The following is a 26166-nucleotide window of genomic DNA, read 5'->3' on the forward strand; positions in this document are numbered from 1 at the left end:
CAATGCCTTTTTGAGTTCTTTAAATGATTTGTGGCATTCAGGTGTCCAAATCAAGTATTGGTCTTTAGATTCCTTCAGGGCTTCATATAGGGGTTTCACATACAGTCCATAATTTAGAATCCAGAGTCAACACCACCCAATCATTCCCAGAAAGGCTCTCAGTTCCTTTGGACTGTTAGGCTAGGGGATCTGACAAATGGCTTCTTTTCTTTCTTTTCCCAATTGTCTCTGTCCTTGAGATATCTCAAATCCCAAATAAATCACTGCTGCTTTTCCTATCTGGGCCTTGTTTCTGGAGACTCTGTATCCTCCTTGGCCCAGGAAATTCAATAAACTGATGGTCATTTCAAAACATGTGTCTTTACTTTCTGCTGCTATCAGGATGTCATCCACATACTGTAAGAGCATACCTTCTCCTTGATTCTGTTTCTTCCACATTTCTAACTCTTTTGCCAATTGATTTCCAAATATTGTAGGGCTATTCTTAAATCCTTGTGGAAGCACAGTCCACGTTAGTTGCGTTTTTCGTCCTGTAGCAGGACTTTCCCATTCAAAAGCAAATATGCTTTGACTTTCTGTATCCAGAGGTACGCAGAAGAAGGCATCCTTTAAATCCAGTACAGTAAACCATTTATGTTCCTCCTTCAAAGATGTCAGTAAAGTGTATGGATTGGCCACTACTGGGTGTATATCTTGAACTATCATCTGATTTATGGCCCTTAGATCCTGAACTAATCGGTATTCCTTACCTCCTGATTTCCTTACTGGCAATATAGGGGTATTGTATTCTGATTCACATTCTGCTAACAGCCCATATTCTAAAAATTTTGTAATTATTTCCTCTAATCCCTTTTGAGCCTCCCACTTAATAGGATACTGTTTTTGTCTTACCGGCTTGGCTCCAGGTTTTAAAGTCACCTTTACCGGTTCTGCCAGTTTGGATCGTCCTGGAACTTCACTTGCCCATACCAAAGGGGTTACTGCATTGTCCACCACTTCTGAAATCTGTTCCTCCTTGGAGGAATCCTGTAACATAAACACTCTCGCCTCTATGGCCTTTGATTCTGGTATTAGTAATCTGATTTCTCCATCTTTAAAAATTATTTGTGCATCTAATTCGCTTAATAAATCTCGTCCCAATAAAGGCAACGGACATTCAGGCATGTACAAAAATTGATGTGTTACCCACTGTTTTCCCAGCTTAAATTGTAACAGTTTCAAGAAAGGCCAGTTCTCTTTTTTTTTTTTTTTTTGCCCTGTCACACCAACAAGCTCTGCTGATTTATAGCTGAGTTTTGCTTTACATGTTTATTATTCTCAGTCAAGATTGCCAGAATTTTTCCATCCCTTTGCATTTGTCTGACTTCTTTTTCTTTTTCTCTGTTGTTATACACAGTCCAGGCTACTTCAAGCATTTTACCTAAGTCTCTGGACTCAGCCCCTTCCAGTTTCTGGAGTTTTTTTCTAGGGCTGATTGTCCCATAAATACAGAGGCCAATTGTATATCTTCTTCCGTGGTGGTTTTTGTTTGTTTGCTTGTGGTTTTGTTTGTGTGTTGTTTTTTTTCTCCTCTGGGTCCAAATTAGTATATTTTCTCACAGTCACCTTCAGTCTTTCCATAAAGGCTGAAGGGGACTCATTTAATTCTTGTCTCACTTCATAAAGTTTAGACCGATTACTTGCTTTTGGCATTGCATGTCTAACACCAAATAAAATCCACTTCTGATATCTAGTCAGCATCCCTCTGGGCCCCGGCTGATTAGGGTCCCACTCAGGATCTGTGGATGGAAAATTCTCATCCACTGTCCCTTGTATAATCCCATTAGCATGGGCTCCTTCCACTTGTTTTCTGGCCGTATTTAATAACATTTTCTTTTCAGTATCTTCCAACAAAGTATCCAATATTACTTGCAAATCCTCCCAATCGGGGTTTTGGGTTCTGATTATTGTTTCCACTACTTTGGCAACCCTTTCGGGATCATCCTGATAAGTGCCGTTGTTTTTCCGTTCTCCTCCCCACATTGGGCACCAAAAAGGACCAGCAGCTGAGCTGACTGTCACGCGCTGCTCACTCACCCCTCCCCCGGCGGGATGGGGAGGAGAACGGAAAAACAACGGCAAAGCCTGGAGGGTTGGGATAAGGGCAGTTTACTGGGACAGCAAGGGAGAGGGAAAACAATCAACAACAGTACTGGTAACAGATATTCACAATGGGTGATAGCAAAGAACGATTTACCGATCCAACAACCTGACGCTCAGCCTATCCCGGAGCCACACCGAGCCCACCCCTGCCCAACTAGTCCCCTTTTATGGTGAGCACGACGTCACATGGTATGGAATAGCCCCCCTGGCCAGCTTGGCTCACCTGTCCTGGCTCCTTGTGAAATTAACTCTATCCTTGCCAGAACCAGGACAAGTATCAAAAAGCACCTCAATGAAAAGTATTGTACCAAATCAGGTGGTGGTGAAATATTCACAGGTGAGGGGAGCCCTTGGAAACAAAGCCTAATTAAAATAAGCTTCTCCTTTGTATAAGAAAAATAATGTGCTGGCTTTTATTATTTTAAATCCAAATTCTTCAAAGTGACCAAAGTAGGTAAGGTAATCCGATCAATCAGAATTTGTCAGTTATAACAACAACATTCCTGCTATATACACATGATTCTGCACCTCCCCAGTTGGATTAATAAATTCCACTGTGTCCTGATAATAGAATGAAACAAAAAAATTCTCAAGTATTTATATTCTGCTTTCTTGGGATCATTTGATCATCATTGCCCAGCAAGGAACAAAGACCATTTCAGTAGTTCAGGGCTGGAATGCATGGTGCTCAATCATAAATGGTGGAAACGGGTAAGTGGATCTGCTTGTCCAGTCAATGGAAAGCAAATTAAGATCCACGTGCTGCTGTTTTTCCCACTGGAGTTAAAGGAGGCAGATAAGTTTTTTTCCTCCTTCTATTTCTTCTTGCACTTTGTCACTGGATGTGGCTATTTCAGCTTGCGCTGAGAAGACTGCACAGATGAACGTCAGAATAGTGCCACCAATAGCTGTGTAGAAAGCCCAGCCCAAGGAGCAGTCTCCTAGTTTGTAAGCAGAAGCATAAGGTCCACAATAGCTTATTGCTTTCTGGCATCCCCAACCTGCAGGGTAAAGTATCAAGCCTAAGATAAGGAAGAGGCCTAAAAATAAAAACAGAAAGAAAAGAGAGAAGATTAACAAATGATCAGTTTAACACCAAACACAGCACATGTAGTAATGGTTATCATGGTGACTACTCACTCATAACTACCAGGATTGGGAGAACATGACTTCCCCATCCATCCTTCCTTTACTGATTGTTCCCTTGTATATACCACGCGGTGTTTTATCTAAACTTGGAGTTATCCTACGATTTTTCTTATGAAAGGTTTATTTCATATGATAATGACTTTATTCTTAATTTTAATCCCTGTATTCCTTTTAAATCCTTTGTTTTCACACATTATTGCTAGGTATACAGAGCTTGCAAAACATTCAAGCATCTCTACCTACTGTTTATACTTGCACTTTTCAAATACTTAGGAATGTTTGCATCCACTTTTGAATTCGTATTTAGCTAGCCCTCTTTCAGCTTTATTTAGTAAACATTTTTGCCTTTTTCCTCTGGATTTTTCCTACCTTGATTTTCTTGCCTGGAAAAAATAAAATCTCTTTCTACCCTATACTAACAGATTACCAAGAACAGCTGTAAAGACTTATTTGCATCTTCTTCAATTCAGTTAGACTAGCCCATTCTGCAGTATGTTAGGTTTTCTTAATTGTTTAAAGTAATTCAGCCAGATGCAAAAAAATCTTCCTTGTTGAGAAAGAAATACTGGGTCCAAGCTAGTGTCCTGGTTCTGGCAAGGATAGAGTTAATTTCACAAGGAGCCAGGACAGGTGAGCCAAGCTGGCCGGGGGCTATTCCATACCATGTGACCGTCATGCTCACCATAAAAGGGGGCTAGTCGGGCAGGGGTGGGCTCGGCGTGGCTCTGGGAGGGCTGAGTGTCTGGTTGGATTGGTAAATCGTTCTCTGTTATCACCCATTGTTACTATCTGTTATCAGCACTGTTGTTGATTGTTTTCCCTCTCCCTTGCTGTCCCAGTAAACTGCCCTTATCCCAACCCTCGAGGCTTTGCCGTTGTTTTTCCGTTCTCCTCCACATCCTGCTGGGGGAGGGGTGAGCGAGCGGTGCGTGGCACTTACTTAGCTGCCGGTTGGGGCTAAACTATGTCAGCTAGTAAGCAGTTAATATACACAAAATGCAAAACCTGTCATCTGACTGTCTAAAATGAATGTCTATGAATGCCAGACAATTCACAAAAGAAAGTCCTTCCTCCACTCTCTTTTTAACAATGACACAACACCATGGGCATGAATGAACTAAATGTCAGTATCTGTGGCAGCAAAATCTATTAGTGAGTGATATCCATTCTCTGTGAAGGGATTTCATCACTGCTTACATTTAAGAACCAATTGTCACCGAAATCCGGGAATAAACCTCGTAACACCAATGTAGTGTTAAAAGGCAGGCATTCTTTATTGCAGCGCTGGATGCACGGGGGATAGTTCCACCTAACGTGCATACCTAGCCTACGAACACGCACATATTTATATTCTCAATACACACATGGTCACAATTACATCACATAGTTACATAGTTACTTCATTATGATTGGTGTAAAACTTTCTCGCTTTGCTTTTAAAGCTACAGACTTAAAGAAATTCAGAGAGCATGCCCAGTGAGGGGTGGTCGTACCTTGGAGGTGGGTAGTTTTTAGCATGGAGGTGTGTTTTGGTATTATAATGAGATTATAATGAACAAAGTTCACTCAAAGGACATGATTTTGACAGAAAATGAAATATTATTTGGCTCACGTACCAATAATGCAGTTTATCAGTTCCATGGTACATACCGACCACACAGTTAATCAGTTCCATGGTACCACCAAGCTCTCAGGTCCTCATTCCTAAAATATTTTTCTCATTCCCTACTACTGCTAATGATCTCATCTTGATCCCATCACCATGGTTAAAAAGTTAAACACATTGGTTACAATCCCCCCTTTGGAAGTTTTGAAATAATCACCTTTTCAATACTTCCACTATACTAACTATTTTCTATGTGTTGGAGGAAACTCTGGGATTGTTTGTTTATTTTGCTGTTTCACAACAGCTTGGATGATCATATGAGTGAGAGAAGTTTCACGAGTAATTTGTTTTTTTCAGATGTGTTAACCGATTCATCATTTTCCAAGTTATGATATATAATATTACTGACAAGGTCATACTGATCAAAACCAATGTTAAAAGAATCACGATGGGGTGACACAACTTGTTTAGGATGCCTGTAGCAGTAGGCGACCATCTGAAAAGTGTGTCCCACCATTTAAGTTCTGCATCTCTCTGCACTCTTTCAAAAACTTGATGTATTTCTTTCACATTGTGATGAACAGTTATTAGGGTTTTCTGCCCGTTTTCCTTAATTTTTTCCAGAATTTCAATCAAATCCTTGTGTCGTAATAACTGTTTTACTAAAGTGAGATTTATTTCAATGGGGATATTTTTAATCTCTACCACTACCTCATCTACATATAAAAAATCACAAACAGTTCTCAAGCATACACAGCCCTTGCCAATATATATAAGTATGGTTTCAGGGTTTTCGTTAGGATGAACCTCAAAATGGCAAATATTTTGTTCAGTGTCCAAACAAATATCTTGTGCCTCAATTGCATTACCTTCACAGACAAATCCTTGTTGTTCTCGTACGATGCAAGATTCCAGATTAACAGTTTGCCATTTTTCATTCATCTTTCGGGCCCATACTCTATGCTCGGAAGGATAGAGTATAGTTCTGTTGTGGTTTATCCCTAATGCAATGATGGGGTAAATTGAGTATTTGGTAGCATTGGATATAGTGAGCACAAAAGTTGTAGCTGTGTTTGTAACGGGATCATAAGTAAAGTTTACCAGGCTCCACCAGGACTGGAGTTCTTTCTCAAAATCAGTAGCACTGTCCCAAATTATTTTCCTAATTTCAGTAGGGAGAGTGCCTTCTTCGCCTTCTCTTATAATTGAGGCAGCCACCGACTGCATCCATAATTGAGCCTGAATGCAACTGAGAGCCAAGGAGAGGTTATTTTGGATCACCCCAAGTGCGTCCGTAATTAACTCGTGGTCCCTTACATTTATTCTTTCCCATGTGGGTAATATATTTGACAACAGCCACTGGTTAGTTCCTTTTATAAATTTTCCATTTTGAGAACCAGTTCTTTTAGCTTTCCAGTTCCCTGTCAAATTTTCTACACAGTCTGAGTTTTAAAGGTCCTTTTTGCGTAGATGTCCACTGCTCTGACGGTGCCTTCTTTACTCGAGTATAATGAATCCACGGCTCCACTCCTTCTACCTTAACTGCGGTATAAGTTGTCAACAGTACCTGGAAGGGTCCCTTCCACTTTTCTTGGAGTGGTTCAGAACTCCATGTTCTTATATACACAAAGTCACCCGGCTGGTATGGATGTACAGGCGTATCAAGAGCAAGCGGTCTGGTCAACACAATATATCTTCTGAGCGCTTCGAGGGTCTTTCCTAAAGAAATCAGATATGTTTTCAAATCTGTTTCCCCTGTTACCCTCATGTCGCCTGGGATTAAAGGAGTTTGGTAGGGTTTGCCATATAATATTTCATATGGACTTACACCGCCTTTAGACCTTGGTTGGATTCTTATTCTTAACAGAGCTAATGGCAAGGCCTGTGGCCATTTCAAAGATGCTTCTTGGCAAATTTTACTCATTTGTCTTTTCAAGGTCTGATTCATTCTTTCAATCTTCCCGCTTGATTGCGGTCTCCAGGGAGTGTGTAAGTCCCATTTTATCCCCAGAATTTTACTTACTTGTTGGACTATTTCTGCTACAAAATGTGGTCCTCTATCAGAAGACATGCCCAATGGTACCCCAAACCTTGGTATTATCTCTTTTAACAATATTTTAACCACTTCTCTCGCTTTGTTGGTGCGACAAGGAAAAGCCTCTGGCCATCCAGAAAACGTATCAATCAGTACCAGCAGATATCTATACCCATTTTGTCTGGGTAATTCAGAAAAATCGATTTGCCAATAATCTCCTGGGGAATTACCCTGCTTTGTTACTCCTAAAGGTGCTTTCCTCTGGTTTAAAGGATTATTTTTAAGACAGATCGGGCACTTAGCTATTATTGACTTAATTATTCCTGTCATTTCTACGCACACTACAAATGTTTTCAAATTTGTAACCATGGCATCTACACCCCAATGTGTCTGTTCATGTTGCTCTTTTGCAAGTTCCAACATAATTTGTGGGGTCACTATTACCTGATTTTCTGGTGTTACCCACCATCCTTCTGCATTTTGGGATGCCTTTAAATGCTCTGCCAATTGTTCGTCTAATTTACCATATCTTACTTTTACATTTGGAATTTTTACCTGTTTTACTGGTACCAGTGCAAGGATATCTCGTTCTGCAGCCTCTTTTGCAGCTTTATTCGCCAACCGATTACCTATATTGACAGCCGTCTGACCAAATTGATGAGCTTTGCAATGCATTATGGCCACTTCCTTTGGTTTTTGCACATCTTGCAGGAGCTGAAGAATTTCCTCCTTATGTCTTATAGGCGATCCTTGGGCTGATAACAGCCCTCTTTCTTTCCAGAGGGCTCCATGAGCATGGATCACACCAAATGCATATTTGGAGTCAGTCCATATGTTTACCCTTTTCCCTTCAGCCATTCGTAAGGCCTGCTTCAGCGCCACCAATTCTGCTTTCTGCGCTGATGTATTTGCAGGTACTGTCCCTGACTCCAATATCTTGTCGGTGGTGACAACAGCATACCCGGCCATTCGCCTTCCTTCTTGCACAAAACTGCTTCCATCCGTGAACAGTTCCAGATCAGGATTCTCCAAGGGTTCGTCCTTCAGGTCCGGTCTGCTGGAATAAACTTGTTCAATGGTTAACAGACAGTCATGTTCCAATTTCTCAGTAGGATTTTCTGTTGACAGGAACATTGCTGGATTTACAATTGCTGTGGTTTTTAATTCCACATCATCTTGTTCCAATAGGACAACCTGATATTTCAACATTCTGCTAGGGGATAACCAGTGACCCCCCCCCTTTTGTTCTAAGACAGTTATTACCATATGCGGTACATATACCACTATTCTTTGGCCCATAGTCAATTTTCGGGCTTCCTGAATCAGCAGCACCGTTGCTGCCACGGCACGCAAACATCCCGGCCATCCTTTACTCACAGTGTCAAGTTGTTTGGAGAAGTACCCCACCGGTCGCTTCCAAGATCCCAGCCGTTGCGCCAGCACTCCAAGGGCCAGATGTTACCTTTCGTGCACAAACAGCTCAAAAGGTTTGGTTAGATCAGGTAGACCCAGTGCAGGGGCCGTCATCAATGCCTTTTTGAGTTCTTTAAATGATTTATGGCATTCAGGTGTCCAAGTCAGGTATTGATCTTTAGATTCTTTCAGGGCTTCATATAGGGGTTTCACATACAGTCCATAATTTAAAATCCAGAGTCGGCACCACCCAATCATTCCCAGAAAGGCTCTCAGTTCCTTTGGGCTGTTAGGTTCGGGAATCTGACAAATGGCTTCTTTCCTTTCGTTTCCCAATTGTCTTTGTCCTTGTGATATCTCAAATCCCAAATAAATCACTGCTTCTTTCCCTATCTGAGCCTTGTTTCTGGAGACTCTATATCCTCCCTGGCCCAGGAAATTCAATAAACTGATGGTCATTTCAAAACATGTGTCTTTACTTTCTGCTGCTATCAGGATGTCATCCACATATTGTAGTAATATGCCTTTTCTTTGATTCTGTTTCTTCCACATTTCTAATTCCTTTGCCAATTGGTTTCCAAATATTGTAGGGCTATTTTTAAATCCTTGTGGAAGTACAGTCCATGTTAATTGCGTTTTCCTTCCTGTAGTGGGACTCTCCCATTCAAAGGCAAATATGCCTTGACTTTTCGTATCCAGAGGTATGCAAAAGAAGGCATCCTTTAAATCCAGTACAGTAAACCATTTATGTTCCTCCCTCAGAGATGTCAGCAAGGTATATGGATTGGCCACTACTGGGTGTATATCTTGAACTATCTGATTTATGGCCCTTAAATCCTGAACTATTCGATATTCCCTGCCTCCTGATTTCCTTACTGGTAATATAGGGGTATTATATTCTGATTCACATTCTACTAACAGCCCATATTCTAAAAATTTTGTGATTAATTCCTCTAGCCCCTTTCGGGCTTCCCATTTGAGAGGGTACTGGTTTTGTCTTACCGGCTTGGCTCCAGGTTTTAAAGTCACCTTTACCGGTTCTGCCAGTTTGGATCGTCCCGGAACTCCACTTGCCCATACCAGGGGGATAACTGCGTTGTCCACTACTTCTGGAATCTGTTCCTCCTTGGGGGAATCCTGTAACATAAACACTCTCGCCTCTATAGCTTTTGATTCTGGTATTAGTAATCTAATTTCTCCATCTTTAAAAATAATTTGTGCCTCTAATTTGCTTAATAAATCCCGCCCCAATAAAGGCAATGGACATTCGGGCATATATAAAAATTGATGTGTTACCCACTGTTTTCCCAGCTTAAATTTTAACAGTTTCAAGAAAGGCCAGTTCTCTTTTCGCCCTGTCGCACCAACACCCTCTGCTGATTTATAGCTGAGTTTTGCTTTACATGTTTATTATTCTCAGTCGAGATTGCCAGAATTTTCCATCCCTTTGCATTTGTCTGACTTCTTTTTCTTTTTCTCTGTTGTTATACACAGCCCAGGCTACTTCAAGCATTTTACCTAAGTCTCTGGACTCAGCCCCTTCCAGTTTCTGGAGGTTTTTTTGGTTTTTTTTTTTTGGTTTTTTTTTTTTTTTCCCTAGGATACAGGCCAATTGTATAGCTTCTTCCGTGGTGGTTTTTTGTTTTGTTTTGGTTTGGTTTTTTTCTCTGGGTCCAAATTAGTATATTTTCTAGCAGTCACCTTCAGTCTTTCCATAAAGGCCGAAGGGGATTCGTTTAATTCTTGTCTTACTTCATATAATTTAGACCAATTAATTGCTTTTGGCATTGCATGTCTAACACCAAACAAAATCCACTTCTGGTACCTAGTCAACATTCTTCTGGGCCCCGGCTGATTAGGGTCCCATTCAGGGTTTGTGGATGGAAAATTCTGGTCCACCGATCCTTACACTTTCTACTTGTTTTCGGGCTGTGTTTAATACCATTTTCTTTTCAGTGTCTTCCAATAATGTATCCAATATTACTTGCAAATCTTCCCAATCAGGATTTTGGGTTCTAATTATTGTTTCCATTACTTTGGCAACTCTTTCTGGGTCATCCTGATAGGTGCCTGCAGTTTCTTTCCATGCTCTTAAATCGGTTATGGAGAAGGGGACTTTCACCATTACCGGACCCTCGTTGCCAACAGCCTGTCGAAGAGGGGCCTGGAGGGGAGTTAATCCGTTTCCTCCCCCTCTTCCCCTTGTTCTCCCAGCAATTGGGCTGAATCCTTCTGCCTCCCCTTCCACAGGAGGGGCGGAAGCATTATTGGCCCCCAGATTTTGATCCCCTTGATCATTTCCTAACCTCCTGCGAGGTGCAACCAATAATTCAACATCATCATCTTAAAATTCACATTTAAAACATTGTTTACCAATATCACAAGATGAGCAACCTGTTTTCAAATCTTTACCGGGTTCCTGCCCCTTTAATGCCATTATCGCAGAACTAGATAGAACCAATTCACATTGCCTTTGCCATTCCGGATAATTTCGCAGTGTGAAAAACAAATCCACATATGCCATTTCATTTCATTTACCTTCCCTTTACAAAATAACATTAGTTGCAAAATTGTGTTATACTGCAACGTCCCGTTTTCCGGCCACTTTTCCCCATTCTCTAAAATATACAGTGGCCACCAGTGATTACAATATTCAATCAACTGTTTCCGAGTCAAAGGATCAATTCTGCCCAGATCTTTCCAATGTTCCAAAATACATCCCAGTGGTGTTTTTCGTGGGATTGGTTTCTTACTCGGAAAAGTACCCATCTCTCAAGGACTCAGTGGTTGTGATTGTGCACTATCACAAGCACTAGTCAGAGGGACTCCAACCCGTGTTATAGCTCCCTCAGGGATTTCCCCTGCCACTGGAAATCCCAGGGATTTCTGCTGCCACCAGAAATCCCAACCTTGGAGGCTTCCCCTCCCCAGTGGGCCCTGCTCCACAGGCTTTCGCCTAGCAGAGACTTTTACCTGAAACGTCTCCTCAGCCCAACTCTGCGCAGCTTTCACCGCGCCTTACGAGCAGGCCTCCCGTGCTCCTAGTGTGGGCCTGTCCCAATGCGGGCCTGTCCCGGTGCGGGCCTGTCCCAATGCGGGCCTGTCCCGGAGAGCCACGGGCTCCTTGAACCTAGTGTGGGCCTGTCCCAATGCGGGCCTGTCCCGGTGCGGGCCTGTCCCAATGTGGGCCTGTCCCGGTGAGCCACGGGGCTCCTTGAATAAGGCCTTCAACTTGTAAGAGCAAAAAAACAATATTCAAATCAAATAAGAATGCCTTTACCTCTCCCAGGGGTCTTGCTCAGAGCTCTTCGGTCCGGGGATCGGAGGTTCTCCCCGAGAATTCCCCGGTGCCGGCTGGAGATCCTGCGATCCCACGGATCCGTCGAGGTTCAAAAGCAGGGTCCCATCTGGGTCGCCAGAAACTGTCACCGAAATCCGGGAATAAACCTCGTAACACCAATGTAGTGTTAAAAGGCAGGCATTCTTTATTGCAGCGCTGGATGCACGGGGGATAGTTCCACCTAACGTGCATACCTAGCCTACGAACACGCACATATTTATATTCTCAATACACACATGGTCACAATTACATCACATAGTTACATAGTTACTTCGTTATGATTGGTGTAAAACTTTCTCGCTTTGCTTTTAAAGCTATATACTTAAAGAAATTCAGAGAGCATGCCCAGTGAGGGGTGGTCGTACCTTGGAGGTGGGTAGTTTTTAGCATGGAGGTGTGTTTTGGTATTATAATGAGATTATAATGAACAAAGTTCACTCAAAGGACATGATTTTGACAGAAAATGAAATATTATTTGGCTCACGTACCAATAATGCAGTTTATCAGTTCCATGGTACATACCGACCACACAGTTTATCAGTTCCATGGTACCACCAAGCTCTCAGGTCCTCATTCCTAAAATATTTTTCTCATTCCCTACTACTGCTAATGATCTCATCTTGATCCCATCACCATGGTTAAAAAGTTAAACACATCGGTTACACAATGACAAATTTTATGCAGTTTTTCCTGGCTGATTGGCCAAACTATATTAAGTATAAAGTATTGCTTTATCTTGGAGAGACCTGGATAAGCTGTGCTTTCATCCTGCTGAGCCCAGCAGCTGTTTCAGACTAAAACCCAGCAGTTCCTTCTCTATTCATCACTAGTTTCCTGTTCTGCGTAACCAGCATGACTACATGATGTATTTTTCTGACTGTCCATTGGTATGGTCCATTTTCTCTAATGATCACAAGCCCTTTGGTAGTTAAAAATCACCATTACTGAAGTAAGAAACTGAATCCGAAATGTCAATGTAGCTGCTACCACCAAGGAAGTTTTTAAAGTTTACCCCCCCATCACTAACAAACCTAGAGAGCCTGTGTTTAACTGCAAACCTGGCTTATGGCTGAGTCACAAGCAGGACTGAGAAGTTACATCCATCTCTTTTTACCAAAACCAGCACTGAACAACTCCTGAAAGCTACTGGTTCGTGGTATGTATGCCCCAAGCTGAAAAGCCATTACCCAAAACTCAGCTCCCCCAAAAGGCTGCAGCACTGTCAAATGTATTCATCAGGACTTTACTGAATTAATATTTTTTTAAGAGTACAGAAAGTTCCTGGAGAAATATTGACTGCAGCCCACAATTTCATAAACTACAGCTGTTTTCTCACAGCTGAAAAAATTTGGAGTTTTATTTTTCCTTTAGATAGCTAACTTTGTGAATCCTATACAGGCCTAGCATAATAAAAGAAAAAAAAAAGTAATGTTTTAACTACCGAATCTACCTTCTACTCAATTTCAGTGCAGACAGAAAGCTTCTCAAGACATGTACCACTTCTCACTATCGCTAATATTTATCATTTCTCATTTCATTAATACCTGGTTCCTACTTGCTAGGAAAAGTGAATAAAGATGATTCAATTAAGCCAATTCAACATACCCACAACAGAAATGACACTTTGGATTTCATGCTGAGTAACAGCAAGTGGAGAGGCACAGATTCCACATATTCAGCTCAAATCTCCAGTACCCAGCACAATGGCTGAGCTGTGCAGGGTACAAAGATCCCTTCCTGACTATCCCTCCCTGCCCAAACAGGGGTGCTTGTATAAAAAGATCAAGAGGAGCTTTGCCTCCTGCTTCCTAGTAACTACAAAAGAGATAGTCACAGGCTACAGAGCTCATTTCAATGACTTTTGCAGTTTCAACAAAATACACATAAAATGCTTTACCACTCACCAACAGAGCAAACTGTGGGCTAAAGCAGAAGCTGGCAATCCAAAGCACTTAACTGTCCAACTACTTGTAAGCAGAGCAGCAGCTTCCAGAGACCCCCAAAAAAGAACCACTTCTGTGCTCCTGGGAACACAGATGCAGAGGGAAGGAAAAATGCCCATGTGGAAAGAACAAGGTAAGAAATAGCAGGGGTAGCAAGGGCAGGAGAGGTTATGATGCTGCTTGGAAATGCAAGGTCTGCTTTTAAACAGGCAAAATGGTTAAATGTGATATGAATAGCTCGGCAGTCTCTATGCTCTTCCACCTTTGACCTAAGGAGCACCACACAACCATTTTATGCAACATGAAAAAGCCAGAGGGCTGTTTCTATGGCTAACACTGTAGCCTTGATCTACACCTAACACACACCCAAGCAGCTGCAGTTGAGCAAAAACCACTTACAGGCCAGTCTATGGCTAGACAATCCACAAGAGGAAAAACCATGGTAAATCCTCAGCACTGATTTCTCATACCAGCATCCACAGGACAGAGCCTGGCCAGGTCCCTTACATCTCTGCTTCTTTGATAGAAGTTTATGCTTAATTGACTATATCCCTGCCTTTCTGTAGCTACTGCTCAGTCCCTGGGGCTTGCCTTGCCTTGCCTGCATAACTCATTTTGGTTATTTATTTGCATTACTGCAGAGCCTGCAATCTCTGCTCACAGTTTCTGCCTCCAATAGCCAACCTACTTCAGATGACACACACAGAGGCAGAGCTCAAGGCAGAAGTTAGATAACCCCAACCAGCGTGTAACCGTAGGATAGGGGCCGTGAAACAAAAACTATAGAATCAGGTTGAGATAATTAGTTTGTAACCAAGGTAATACGTAATGATGCTAACTGACCATGGCAAGGTACAATGCTGCTATGTTCCTTGTACAGTCCCTACCAAACTGAACAATAGGTTTGGAGATATTAATCTTATGAAGTCGTTATGGACAGGTGCATCCACAGCAAGTGTACTGCGCATGCCCACAAGAAGAGGGTCACCCAGCGGACACGGGTGCAAGACCACTGACGACCACCAGAGACCCTTGAGGACCACCGACTCAAATCACTGAGCATGCATGACGGGGAGGAGAATATGGAAATGGATTCTAAGAAATGATTATCATAGGACTGCCTTTTCTGAGGAAGATGATGAATATGTATGTTTTGATCCTACATAACCTGTGTGTTGGTGATCACCTGGCATGCGCGTTGGGTGGAGCTATTTCCCCTGTGCATCCAGCGCTGCAATAAAGAATGCTTGCCTTTTAACACTTGTGTTGGTTTTGCGTGGCAAGGTTTTGGTGGCGGGGGGGGCTACAGGGGTGGCTTCTGTGAGAAGCTGCTAGAAGCTTCCCCTGTGTCTGATAGAGCCAATGCCAGCCGGCTCCAAGACGGACCCACCGCTGGCCAAGGCCAAGCCAATCAGTGCCTCTGTGATAACATATTTAAGAAAGAGAAAAACAGTTAGGGAGAGCTTTTGCAGCTGGAGAGAGGAGTGAGAAGATGTAAGAACATCTGCAGACACCAAGGTCAGTGCAGAAGGAGGGGGAGGAGGGGCTCCAGGCGCCAGAGCAGAGATCCCCCTGCAGCCCATGGTGAAGACCATGGTGAAGCAGGCTGTCCCCCTGCAGCCCATGGAGGGAGGATGAGGGGGTGTAGAGATTCCACCTGCAGCCCGTGGAGGACCCCACGCCAGAGCAGGTGGAGGCACCTGAAGGAGGCTGTGGCCCCGTGGGAAGCCCGTGCTGGAGCAAGCTCCTGGCAGGACCTGTGGATCCGTGGAGAGAGGAGCCCACGCCAGAGCAGGTTTGCTGGCAGGACTTGTGACCCCGTGGGGGACCCACGCTGGAGCAGTCTGCTCCTGAAGGTCTGCTCCCCATGGGAGAGACCCACACTGGAGCAGTTCATGAAGGACTGTAGCCCCGTGGGAAGGACTCACGTTGGAGAAGGTCGTGAAGGACTGTCTCCCGTGAGAGGGACTCCATGCTGGAGCGGGGGAACGATGAGTCCTCCCCCTGAGGATGAAGAAGTGGCAGAAACACCGCGTGATGAACTGACCGTAACCCCCATTCCCCGTCCCCCTGTGCCGCTGAGGAGGGGGCAGAGGTTGAAGCCGGGAGTGAAGTTGAGCCCGGGAAGATGGGAGGGTGGGGGGAGGTGTTTTTAAGATTTGGTTTTATTTCTCATTCCTCTACTCTGTTTTGCTTAGTAATAAATAAGATGAATTCCCTCTCTAAGTTCGGTCTGGTTTGCTCGTGATGATAATTAGAGAATGATCTCTCCCTGTCCTTATCTTGACCCGAAAGTTTTTCTCCAACTTCCTTTCTCCCCTCCCTGCCTTGCTGAGGAGGCAAGTGATAGAGCGGCTCTGGTGGGCACCTGGCCCTCAGCCAGGGTCAACCCACCACAACACTATATTGGTGTTATGAGGTTTATTCCCGGATTTCGGTGACAGTTTTTGGCGACCCAGATGGGACGCTGCTTTTGAACCTCGACGGATCCGTGGGATCGCAGGATCTCCAGCCGGCACCGGGGAGTTCTCGGGGAGAACCTCCGATCCCCGGACCGAAGAGCTCTGAGCAAGACCCCTGGGAGAGGCATTCTTATTTGATCTGAATATTTGCATGAGTTGAAGGCCCTATTCAAGGAGCCCCATGGCTCTCACCACCATGACGGGACAGGCCCACATTGGGACAGGCCCGCACCGGGACAGGCCCAGATTGGGACAGGCCCGCACCAAGAGCACGGGAGGCCTGCTCGTAAGGCGCGGTGAAAGCTGCGCAGAGTTGGGCTAGGGAGACATCTCAGGTAAAAGTCTCTGCTAGGCGAAAGCCTGTGGAGCAGGGCCCACGGGAGGGGAAGCCTCCAAGGTTGGGATTTCTGGTGGCAGGAGAAATCCCTGGGATTTCCAGTGGCAGGGGAAATCCCTGAGGGAGATCTAACACGGGTTGGAGTCCCTCTGACTAGTGCTTGTGATAGTGCACAATCACAACCACTGAGTCCCTGGGAGATGGGTACTTTTCCGAGTAAGAAACCAATCCCACGAAAAACACCACTGGGATGTATTTTGGAACATTGGAAAGATCTGGGCAGAATTGATCCTTTGACTCGGAAACAATTGGTTGAATATTGTAATCACTGGTGGCCACTGTATGCTTTAGAGAGTGGGGAAAAGTGGCCGGAGAATGGGACATTGGATCAAGGGGATCAAAATCTGGGGGCCAATATTGCTTCCGCCCCTCCTGTGGAAGGGGAGGCAGAAGGATTCAGCCCGATTGCTGGGAGGACAAGGGGAAGAGGGGGAGGAGACGGATTAACTCCCCTCCAGGCCCCTCTTCGACAGGCTGTTGGTAATGAGGGTCTGGTAATGGTGAAAGTTCCCTTCTCAATAACTGATTTAAGACCAGGGAAAGAAACTGCAGGCACTTATCAGGATGATCCCGAAAGGGTTGCCAAAGTAGTGGAAACAATAATCAGAACCCAAAACCCCGATTGGGAGGATTTGCAAGTAATATTGGATACTTTGTTGGAAGATACTGAAAAGAAAATGTTATTAAATACGGCCAGAAAACAAGTGGAAGGAGCCCATGCTAATGGGATTATACAAGGGACAGTGGATGAGAATTTTCCATCCACAGATCCTGAGTGGGACCCTAATCAGCCGGGGCCCAGAGGGATGCTGACTAGATATCAGAAGTGGATTTTATTTGGTGTTAGACATGCAATGCCAAAAGCAAATAATCGGTCTAAACTTTATGAAGTGAGACAAGAATTAAATGAGTCCCCTTCAGCCTTTATGGAAAGACTGAAGGTGACTGTGAGAAAATATACTAATTTGGACCCAGAGGAGAAAAAAAACAACACACAAACAAAACCACAAGCAAACAAACAAAAACCACCACGGAAGAAGATATACAATTGGCCTCTGTATTTATGGGACAATCAGCCCTAGAAAAAAACTCCAGAAACTGGAAGGGGCTGAGTCCAGAGACTTAGGTAAAATGCTTGAAGTAGCCTGGACTGTGTATAACAACAGAGAAAAAGAAAAAGAAGTCAGACAAATGCAAAGGGATGGAAAAATTCTGGCAATCTTGACTGAGAATAATAAACATGTAAAGCAAAACTCAGCTATAAATCAGCAGAGCTTGTTGGTGTGACAGGGCAAAAAAAAAAAAGAGAACTGGCCTTTCTTGAAACTGTTACAATTTAAGCTGGGAAAACAGTGGGTAACACATCAATTTTTGTACATGCCTGAATGTCCGTTGCCTTTATTGGGATGAGATTTATTAAGCGAATTAGATGCACAAATAATTTTTAAAGATGGAGAAATCAGATTACTAATACCAGAATCAAAGGCCATAGAGGCGAGAGTGTTTATGTTACAGGATTCCTCCAAGGAGGAACAGATTTCAGAAGCAGTGGACAATGCAGTAACCCCTTTGGTATGGGCAAGTGAAGTTCCAGGACGATCCAAACTGGCAGAACCGGTAAAGGTGACTTTAAAACCTGGAGCCAAGCCGGTAAGACAAAAACAGTATCCTATTAAGTGGGAGGCTCAAAAGGGATTAGAGGAAATAATTACAAAATTTTTAGAATATGGGCTGTTAGCAGAATGTGAATCAGAATACAATACCCCTATATTGCCAGTAAGGAAATCAGGAGGTAAGGAATACCGATTAGTTCAGGATCTAAGGGCCATAAATCAGATGATAGTTCAAGATATACACCCAGTAGTGGCCAATCCATACACTTTACTGACATCTTTGAAGGAGGAACATAAATGGTTTACTGTACTGGATTTAAAGGATGCCTTCTTCTGCGTACCTCTGGATACAGAAAGTCAAAGCATATTTGCTTTTGAATGGGAAAGTCCTGCTACAGGACGAAAAACGCAACTAACGTGGACTGTGCTTCCACAAGGATTTAAGAATAGCCCTACAATATTTGGAAATCAATTGGCAAAAGAGTTAGAAATGTGGAAGAAACAGAATCAAGGAGAAGGTATGCTCTTACAGTATGTGGATGACATCCTGATAGCAGCAGAAAGTAAAGACACATGTTTTGAAATGACCATCAGTTTATTGAATTTCCTGGGCCAAGGAGGATACAGAGTCTCCAGAAACAAGGCCCAGATAGGGAAAGAAGCAGTGATTTATTTGGGATTTGAGATATCTCAAGGACAGAGACAATTGGGAAAAGAAAGAAAAGAAGCCATTTGTCAGATCCCCTAGCCTAACAGTCCAAAGGAACTGAGAGCCTTTCTGGGAATGATTGGGTGGTGTTGACTCTGGATTCTAAATTATGGACTGTATGTGAAACCCCTATATGAAGCCCTGAAGGAATCTAAAGACCAATACTTGATTTGGACACCTGAATGCCACAAATCATTTAAAGAACTCAAAAAGGCACTAATGATGGCCCCTGCATTAGGTTTACCTGATCTAACCAAACCTTTTGAGCTGTTTGTGCATGAAAGGCAACATCTGGCCCTTGGAGTGCTGGCGCAACAGCTGGGATCTTGGAAGCGACCGGTGGGGTACTTCTCCAAACAACTTGACAACGTGAGTAAGGGATGGCCGGGGTGTTTGCGTGCTGTGGCAGCAACGGTGCTGCTGATTCAGGAAGCTTGAAAATTGACTATGGGCCAAAAGATAGTGGTATATGTACCGCATATGGTAATAACTGTCTGAGAACAAAAGGGGGGTCACTGGTTATCCCCTAGCAGAATGTTGAAATACCAGGTTGTCCTATTGGAACAAGATGATGTGGAATTAAAAACCACAGCAATTGTAAATCCAGCAATGTTCCTGTCAACAGAAAATCCTACCGAGAAATTGGAACATGATTGCCTGCTAACCATTGAACAAGTTTATTCCAGCAGACCGGACCTGAAGGACGAACCTTTGAAGGATCCTGATCTGGAGCTGTTTGCGGATGGAAGCAGTTTCGTGCAAGAAGGAAGGCGAATAGCTGGGTATGCTGTTGTCACCACCGACAAGATATTGGAGTCAGGGACAGTACCTGCAAATACATCAGCACAGAAAGCAGAATTGGTGGTGCTAAAGCAGGCTTTATGGATGGCCGAAGGGAAAAGGGTAAACATATGGACTGATTCCAAATATGCATTTGGTGTGATCCATGCTCATGGAGCCCTCTGGAAAGAGAGAGGACTATTATCAGCCCAAGGATCACCGATAAGGCATAAGGAGGAAGTTCTTCAACTCCTGCAAGATGTGCAGGAACCGAAGGAAGTGGCCGTAATGCATTGCACGGCACATCAATTTGGTCAGACGGCTATAAATATAGGTAATCGATTGGTGGATAAAACTGCAAAGGAGGCTGCAGAACAAGGTATCCTTGCACTAGTACCAGTAAAACAGATGAAAATCCCAAATTTAAAAGCAAGATGCAGCAAACTAGATGAACAATTGGCAGAGCACTTAAAAGCATCTCAGAATACGGAAGGATGGTGGGTAACACCAGAAAATCAGGTAATAGTGACCCCACAAGTTATGTTAGAACTTGCAAAAGAGAAACATGAGCAGACACACTGAGGTGTAGATGCTATGGTTACAAGCTTAAGAACATCTGTAATGTGTCTAGGATAGGAAAATATGAGTGGAAGTTGACGTGGTGTAGCCTCAGCCGGTAGCTAAGTGCCACGCGCCGCTCGCTCACCCCTTCCCCGGCGGGATGTGGAGGAGAACGGAAAAACAACTGCAAAGCCTCGAGGGTTGGGATAAGGGCAGTTTACTGGGACAGCAAGGGAGAGGGAAAACAATCAACAACAGTACTGATAACAGATAGTAACAATGGGTGATAACAGAGAACAATTTTACCGATCCGACGACCCACCGACCAGAGGCTCTACCCGTCCCGGAGCCACGCCGACACGCCGAACCCGCCCCTGCCCGACTAGCCCCCTTTTATGGTGAGCATGATGTCACATGGTATGGAATAGCCCCCGGCCAGCTTGGCTCACCTGTCCTGGCTCCTTGGGAAATTAACTCTATCCTTGCCAGAACCAGGACATTATCCACCCCTTATTCCATACCATCTACGTCATGCCCAGATTATTGCACAGATCTCATTGCCTTACTCTATGGGCTATCACTCTAAAATGTCTGTCGAGTTCATTTAGTCCATGGTTTTGGGTTCCATCTGCCATTACAGTCTCTCAGAGCAGGAGCAATGGTGCGTGCTGCTGGATTGTTGCACGCTGCATCCGGAGTCTTCACAGCCGGTGTATCTGGTATGGTCCATGCTCACAGTCTGGATGTCAAAGATGTGATTTTTTGATAAAGTTTCTGGGCACCAGTTGAAGTCAGTTCTAGTTCCATCATCGTGGCACTTTGTTCAGTTTCAAAGTCCATCCTTCATTAGTTTTGGGTGATTCTTATGGTCATACCATTGATACAGTATATCGCTATTAACATCATGCAATTTAATTTATTGGCTATTTTCACCCAAAATCAAATCCCCTTGGGGTACACACCGGACTTCCCCATCTTTTCTCATCACCCACCAAGTGCACCCTGGTCCCTGAGAAAAAGCAATCCTGCAGATGGACTTGCCTTTGCCTGAAGCAGGGATAACCCAAACTGGTTTACCCAACATATTTTTCATGTGCACTACAGGAACTTTATCCCCTTCTACTGGGGGTGGGAATTTTGACTGGGCAGGGCCAGCTCGATTGGCAGATCCCCGAGTGTTAACTAACCAGGTGGCCTTTGCTAAATGTGTGTCCCAGTGTTTGAAGGTCCCACCACCCATTGCCCTCAGGGTGGTTTTTAGCAGTCCATTGTACCTTTCAACTTTCCCAGAGGCTGGCGCATGATAGGGGATGTGATACACCCACTCAATGCCATGCTCTTTGACCCAGCTGCCTATGAGGGTGTTCTGAAAATGAGTCCTGTTGTCTGACTCAATTCTCTCTGGGGTGCCATGTCGCCACAGGACTTGCTTTTCAAGACCCAGAATAGTGTTCCGGGCAGTGGCATGGGGCACAGGATATGTTTCCAGCCACCCAGTGGTTGCTTCCACCACTGTAAGAATGTAACGCTTGCCTTGGCGGGTTTGTGGGAGCGTGATGTAGTCGATTTGCCATGCTTCCCCATATTTATATTTCAACCATCGGCCTCCATACCACAGAGGCTTTACCCGCTTGGCTTGCTTGATTGCGGCGCACATTTCACATTCATGGATGACCTGTGAGATGGCGTCCATGCTCAAGTCCACCCCTCGATCACGGGCCCATCTATGTGTCGCATCTCTTCCTTGATGACCTGAAGTGTCATGGGCCCACCGAGCTAGAAATAATTCACCCTTACGCTGCCAGTCCAAATCCACCTGAGCCACTTCAATCTTGGCAGCCTGATCTACCTGCTGGTTGTTCTGATGTTCCTCAGCGGCCCGACTCTTGGGTACGTGGGCATCTACATGACATACCTTTACAACCAGCTTCTCTAGCCGGGCAGCAATATCTTGCCACAATGGGGCAGCCCAGATGGGTTTGCCTCTGCACTGCCAGTTGCTCTGCTTCCACTGCTGTAACCATTCCCACAGGGCATTGGCCACCATCCATGAGTCAGTGTAGAGGTAGAGTGCTGGCCGCTTTTCTCTTTCAGCAATATCTAAAGCCAGCTGGATGGCTTTCACCTCTGCAAACTGGCTCGATTCACCTTCTCCTTCAGCAGCTTCTGCAACTCGCCTTGTAGGATTCCATACAGCAGCCTTCCACCTTCGATGCTTTCCCACGATGCGACAGGACCCATCAGTGAAGAGGGCATATGGTTTCTCATCCTCTGTTAGTTTATTATACAGTGGGGCTTCTTCAGCACGTGTCACCTCCTCCTCTGGCGACATTCCGAAATCTTTCCCTTCTGGCCAGTCTGTGATCACTTCCAGAATCCCTGGACGACTGGGGCTTCCTATTCTAGCCCATTGTGTGATCAGCACAACCCACTTACTCCACGTAGCATCGGTTGCATGATGTGTAGAAGGAGCCCTCTCTTTGAACATCCAGCCCAGTACTGGTAGTCGGGGTGCCAGGAGGAGCTCTGCTTCAGTGCCAATCACCTCTGAAGCAGCTCGAACCCCTTCATAGGCTGCCAATATCTCCTTTTCCATTGGAGTGTAGCGAGCCTCGGATCCTCTGTATCCCCGACTCCAAAACCCCAGGGGTCGACCTCGAGTCTCCCCTGGTGCTTTCTGCCAGAGACTCCAGGTAGGGCCATTCTTCCCGGCTGCGGTGTACAGCACATTTTTTACATCTGGTCCTGCCCGGACTGCCCCAAGAGCTACGGCATGAACTATTTCTTGTTTAATTTGTTCAAAAGCTTGTCGTTGCTCTGGGCCCCATTTGAAATCATTCTTCTTCCGGGTTACATGGTAGAGAGGGCTTACTATCAAACTGTAATTTGGAATGTGCATTCTCCAGAAACCCACAACGCCTAAGAAGGCCTGTGTCTCCTTTTTGTTGGTTGGTGGGGACATGGCTGCTATTTTGTTGATAATATCCATAGGGATTTGACGCTGCCCATCATGCCATCTTATTCCTAAAACCTGGATTTCCTGCGCAGGCCCCTTCACCTTACTTCGCTTTATGGCAAAGCCAGCCTGCAGCAGGATTTGGATTATTTTCTTCCCTTTCTCAGAAACTTCCTCTGCTGAGTTGCCCCATACAATGATGTCATCAATGTATTGCAGGTGCTCTGGGGCTTCACCCTTTTCCAGTGCAGTCTGGATCAGTCCATGGCAGATGGTGGGGCTGTGTTTCCACCCCTGGGGCAGTCGATTCCAGGTGTACTGGACGCCCCTCCAAGTGAAGGCAAACTGTGGCCTGCACTCTGCTGCCAAAGGGATCGAGAAAAATGCATTAGCTATATCAATTGTGGCATAGCATTTGGCTGCCTTTGACTCCAGTTCATATTGAAGTTCCAGCATGTCTGGCACGGCAGCACTCATGGGCGGTGTGACTTCCTTCAGGCCACGATAGTCTACCGTCAGCCTCCACTTGCCATTGGACTTCCGCACTGGCCATATGGGACTGTTAAAGGGTGAGTGGGTTCTGCTGATCACTCCCTGACCCTCCAGTTGATGAATTAGTTTGTGGATGGGAACCAGGGAGTCTCTGTTGGTGCGGTATTGCCACCGGTGCACAGTTGTAGTAGCAATTGGCACCTGTTGCTCTTCAACCTTCAGCAGCCCTACAACAGAAGGGTCCTCCGAGAGACCAGGCAAACTAGACAATGGTTCAATTTCCTCCGCTTCTAAGGCAGCTATTCCAAAAGCCCACTGGTAGTCTTTTGGGTCTTTGAAATACCCTTTCCGGAGGTAGTCTATGCCCAGGATGCACGGAGGCTCTGGGCCAGTCACAATGGGGTGCTTTTGCCACTCATTCCCAGTTAGACTTACTTCAGCCTCCAACAGAGTCAACTGTTGGGATCCCCCCATCACACCAGAAATAGATATTGGTTCCACCCCTTCATAGCTCGATGGCATTAGGGTACACTGTGCACCCGTGTCCGCTAGGGCCTTGTACTCTTGTGGGTTCGATGTGCCAGGCCATCGGATCCACACAGTCCAATAAACCCTATTGTCCCTTTCCTCCACCCGGCTGGAGGCAGGGCCCCTCTAGTCCTGCTCGTCATAGTCACTACTCACTCCTTGCAAAAAGGACTTAGAAGTCCCTTCAAGAGGATCAGAAGTGCGATCTGGCCTTTCACTTGGTCTGGGGGGCTGCCCGGTGGAAACTGGAGCAGCATTCTTTCTGGAAGAGTCCCTTTTTACAGCTGTCTTGCCTTGTAGCTCATGTACGCGTGCCCGCAGGGTTGAGGTGGGCTTCCCATCCCATTTCCTCATGTCTTCTCCGTGGTCACGCAGGCAAAACCACAGGATACCTCGTGGTGTGTATGCTCTATATCCCCTCTCTGGAGCAGAAAAACGCTTACTCCTCACAGCTGAAATGCGGGTCTGTACAGGTGGGGAGTAAGATATATCCTCTTTGAGTTGCCAGACGTCCTGAGACAGTTTCTCCACAGCCGAGACTAGGGAGGAAGAAAGGCTCTCTTCATACTGCTGGAGTCGGCCAGCCACTTGGTCCACCGTGGGTGCCTCTTCACTCTTCCAGTCGATTACTGCCAGTGAGTTGGCGTACGATGATGGTGCACTTCGCACAAATTTTCGCCACATGGGTCGGGTACAGTGGACTTCATCGGGGTCTGTGGGCAACTGTGCGTTGTCCGGATCATAATAAACCATCTCCCGCACAGCTAATTCCCTCAGATATTGGATACCTCTCTCCATAGTGGTCCACTTGCCTGGCCGACATACGACATCTTCGCTGAAAGGATACCTTTCCCTCACACTTGACAGGAGGCGCCTCCAGAGGCTGAGGGCCTGTGCCTTCTTCCCAATTGCTTTGTCAATGCCCCCTTCCCTAGACAAGGATCCTAGCTGCTTGGCCTCCCTGCCCTCCAATTCCAGGCTACTGGCCCCGTTATCCCAGCAGCGGAGCAGCCAGGTAATAATATGCTCCCCTGGAAGGCGGCTGAAATCTCTCTGCATATCTTGCAGCTCACTCAGGGACAGGGATCGAGTAATCACTTCTGGTTCTGGCTCTTCTTCTTGTTCTCGTGATGGCCCCGGTTCATCATCATCTTTCACTAAGCGAACCGATTTCCTTGTGTATTTCTTTTTGTGTATAGGGGCAACTGATACTGGTGTGGGTTGATCTTTTGGCTCGAGTACAGTGCCTGTTGCAGGGGTTTGGGTAGCTGCAGTGCCTGTTGCAGGGGTTTGGGTAGCTGCAGTGCCTGTCGCAGGGGTTTGGGCAGCTGCAGTGCCTGTCGCAGGGGTTTGGGCAGCTGCAGTGCCTGTTGCAGGGGCCTGGGCAGCTGCAGTGCCTGTGGGTCCGCTCTCTCCCTCTGGATGGTGCTGTCTACTATCCAGCAGTGTTTGATAGATTGTGGCCAGGGCCCAGCACAGCACAGTAAGTTGTGTCTCCTTAGAATCCCCACAGCATTTTCCTTTCAAATATTCCACCATTTTATGAGGGTCTTGCAGTTGTTCGGGAGTGAAGCTCCAAACCATTGGGGGTGAAAAGGTCTCTAGATACCCACCCATACTCTCCCACATGCCATGCCAGCCCTGACCATTCAGCCTTGGGGAAGATCCCTGGGTGGTACTCTTGAAAAGATTTTTGCTAACCCTGAACAGGAGTGGGAAAGCATTCAGGAGACCTAGCAATAGGAATATACTGGCCTGAACATTCCAAGGGTATTCAAAATTCTCAAAAATTGTTGTAACCAACCAAAAGGGAAAAGGGGAGGTGAAAGAGTGGGAGAAGGTATCCCCCCCTGTCTTCCCCATAGATTGGGTCCAATTATTAATCAATTCTGAAAGATATTGACCGAGGTACGGGCCTGACCAAAATGCTACATACACATACCAGCTCAGACCCATGACTGTCAATGATATCTTATCATAAGTCATTATCACACAATACAACAACATGAAAACACGAACCCCTCTCCCAGAGGTGATAAA

At 45.2% G+C, this 26166-nt stretch overlaps 1 protein-coding gene across 1 annotated transcript in view; it reads right to left on the minus strand.

The window, feature by feature from the left end:
* Positions 1-2925: 2925 nt before the first annotated feature.
* Positions 2926-26166, minus strand: part of LOC104643987 (LHFPL tetraspan subfamily member 2) — a 38442-nt gene continuing 15201 nt past the window's right edge. The window contains exon 2 of the mRNA XM_010313471.2: positions 2926-3182. Within this exon, the coding sequence (XP_010311773.2) occupies positions 2926-3182 (257 nt within the window). The remainder of the gene's footprint in view (positions 3183-26166) is intronic.

The sequence above is a fragment of the Balearica regulorum genome, chromosome W (assembly GCF_011004875.1).
Source record: "Balearica regulorum gibbericeps isolate bBalReg1 chromosome W, bBalReg1.pri, whole genome shotgun sequence".
Taxonomy (NCBI): domain Eukaryota; kingdom Metazoa; phylum Chordata; class Aves; order Gruiformes; family Gruidae; genus Balearica; species Balearica regulorum.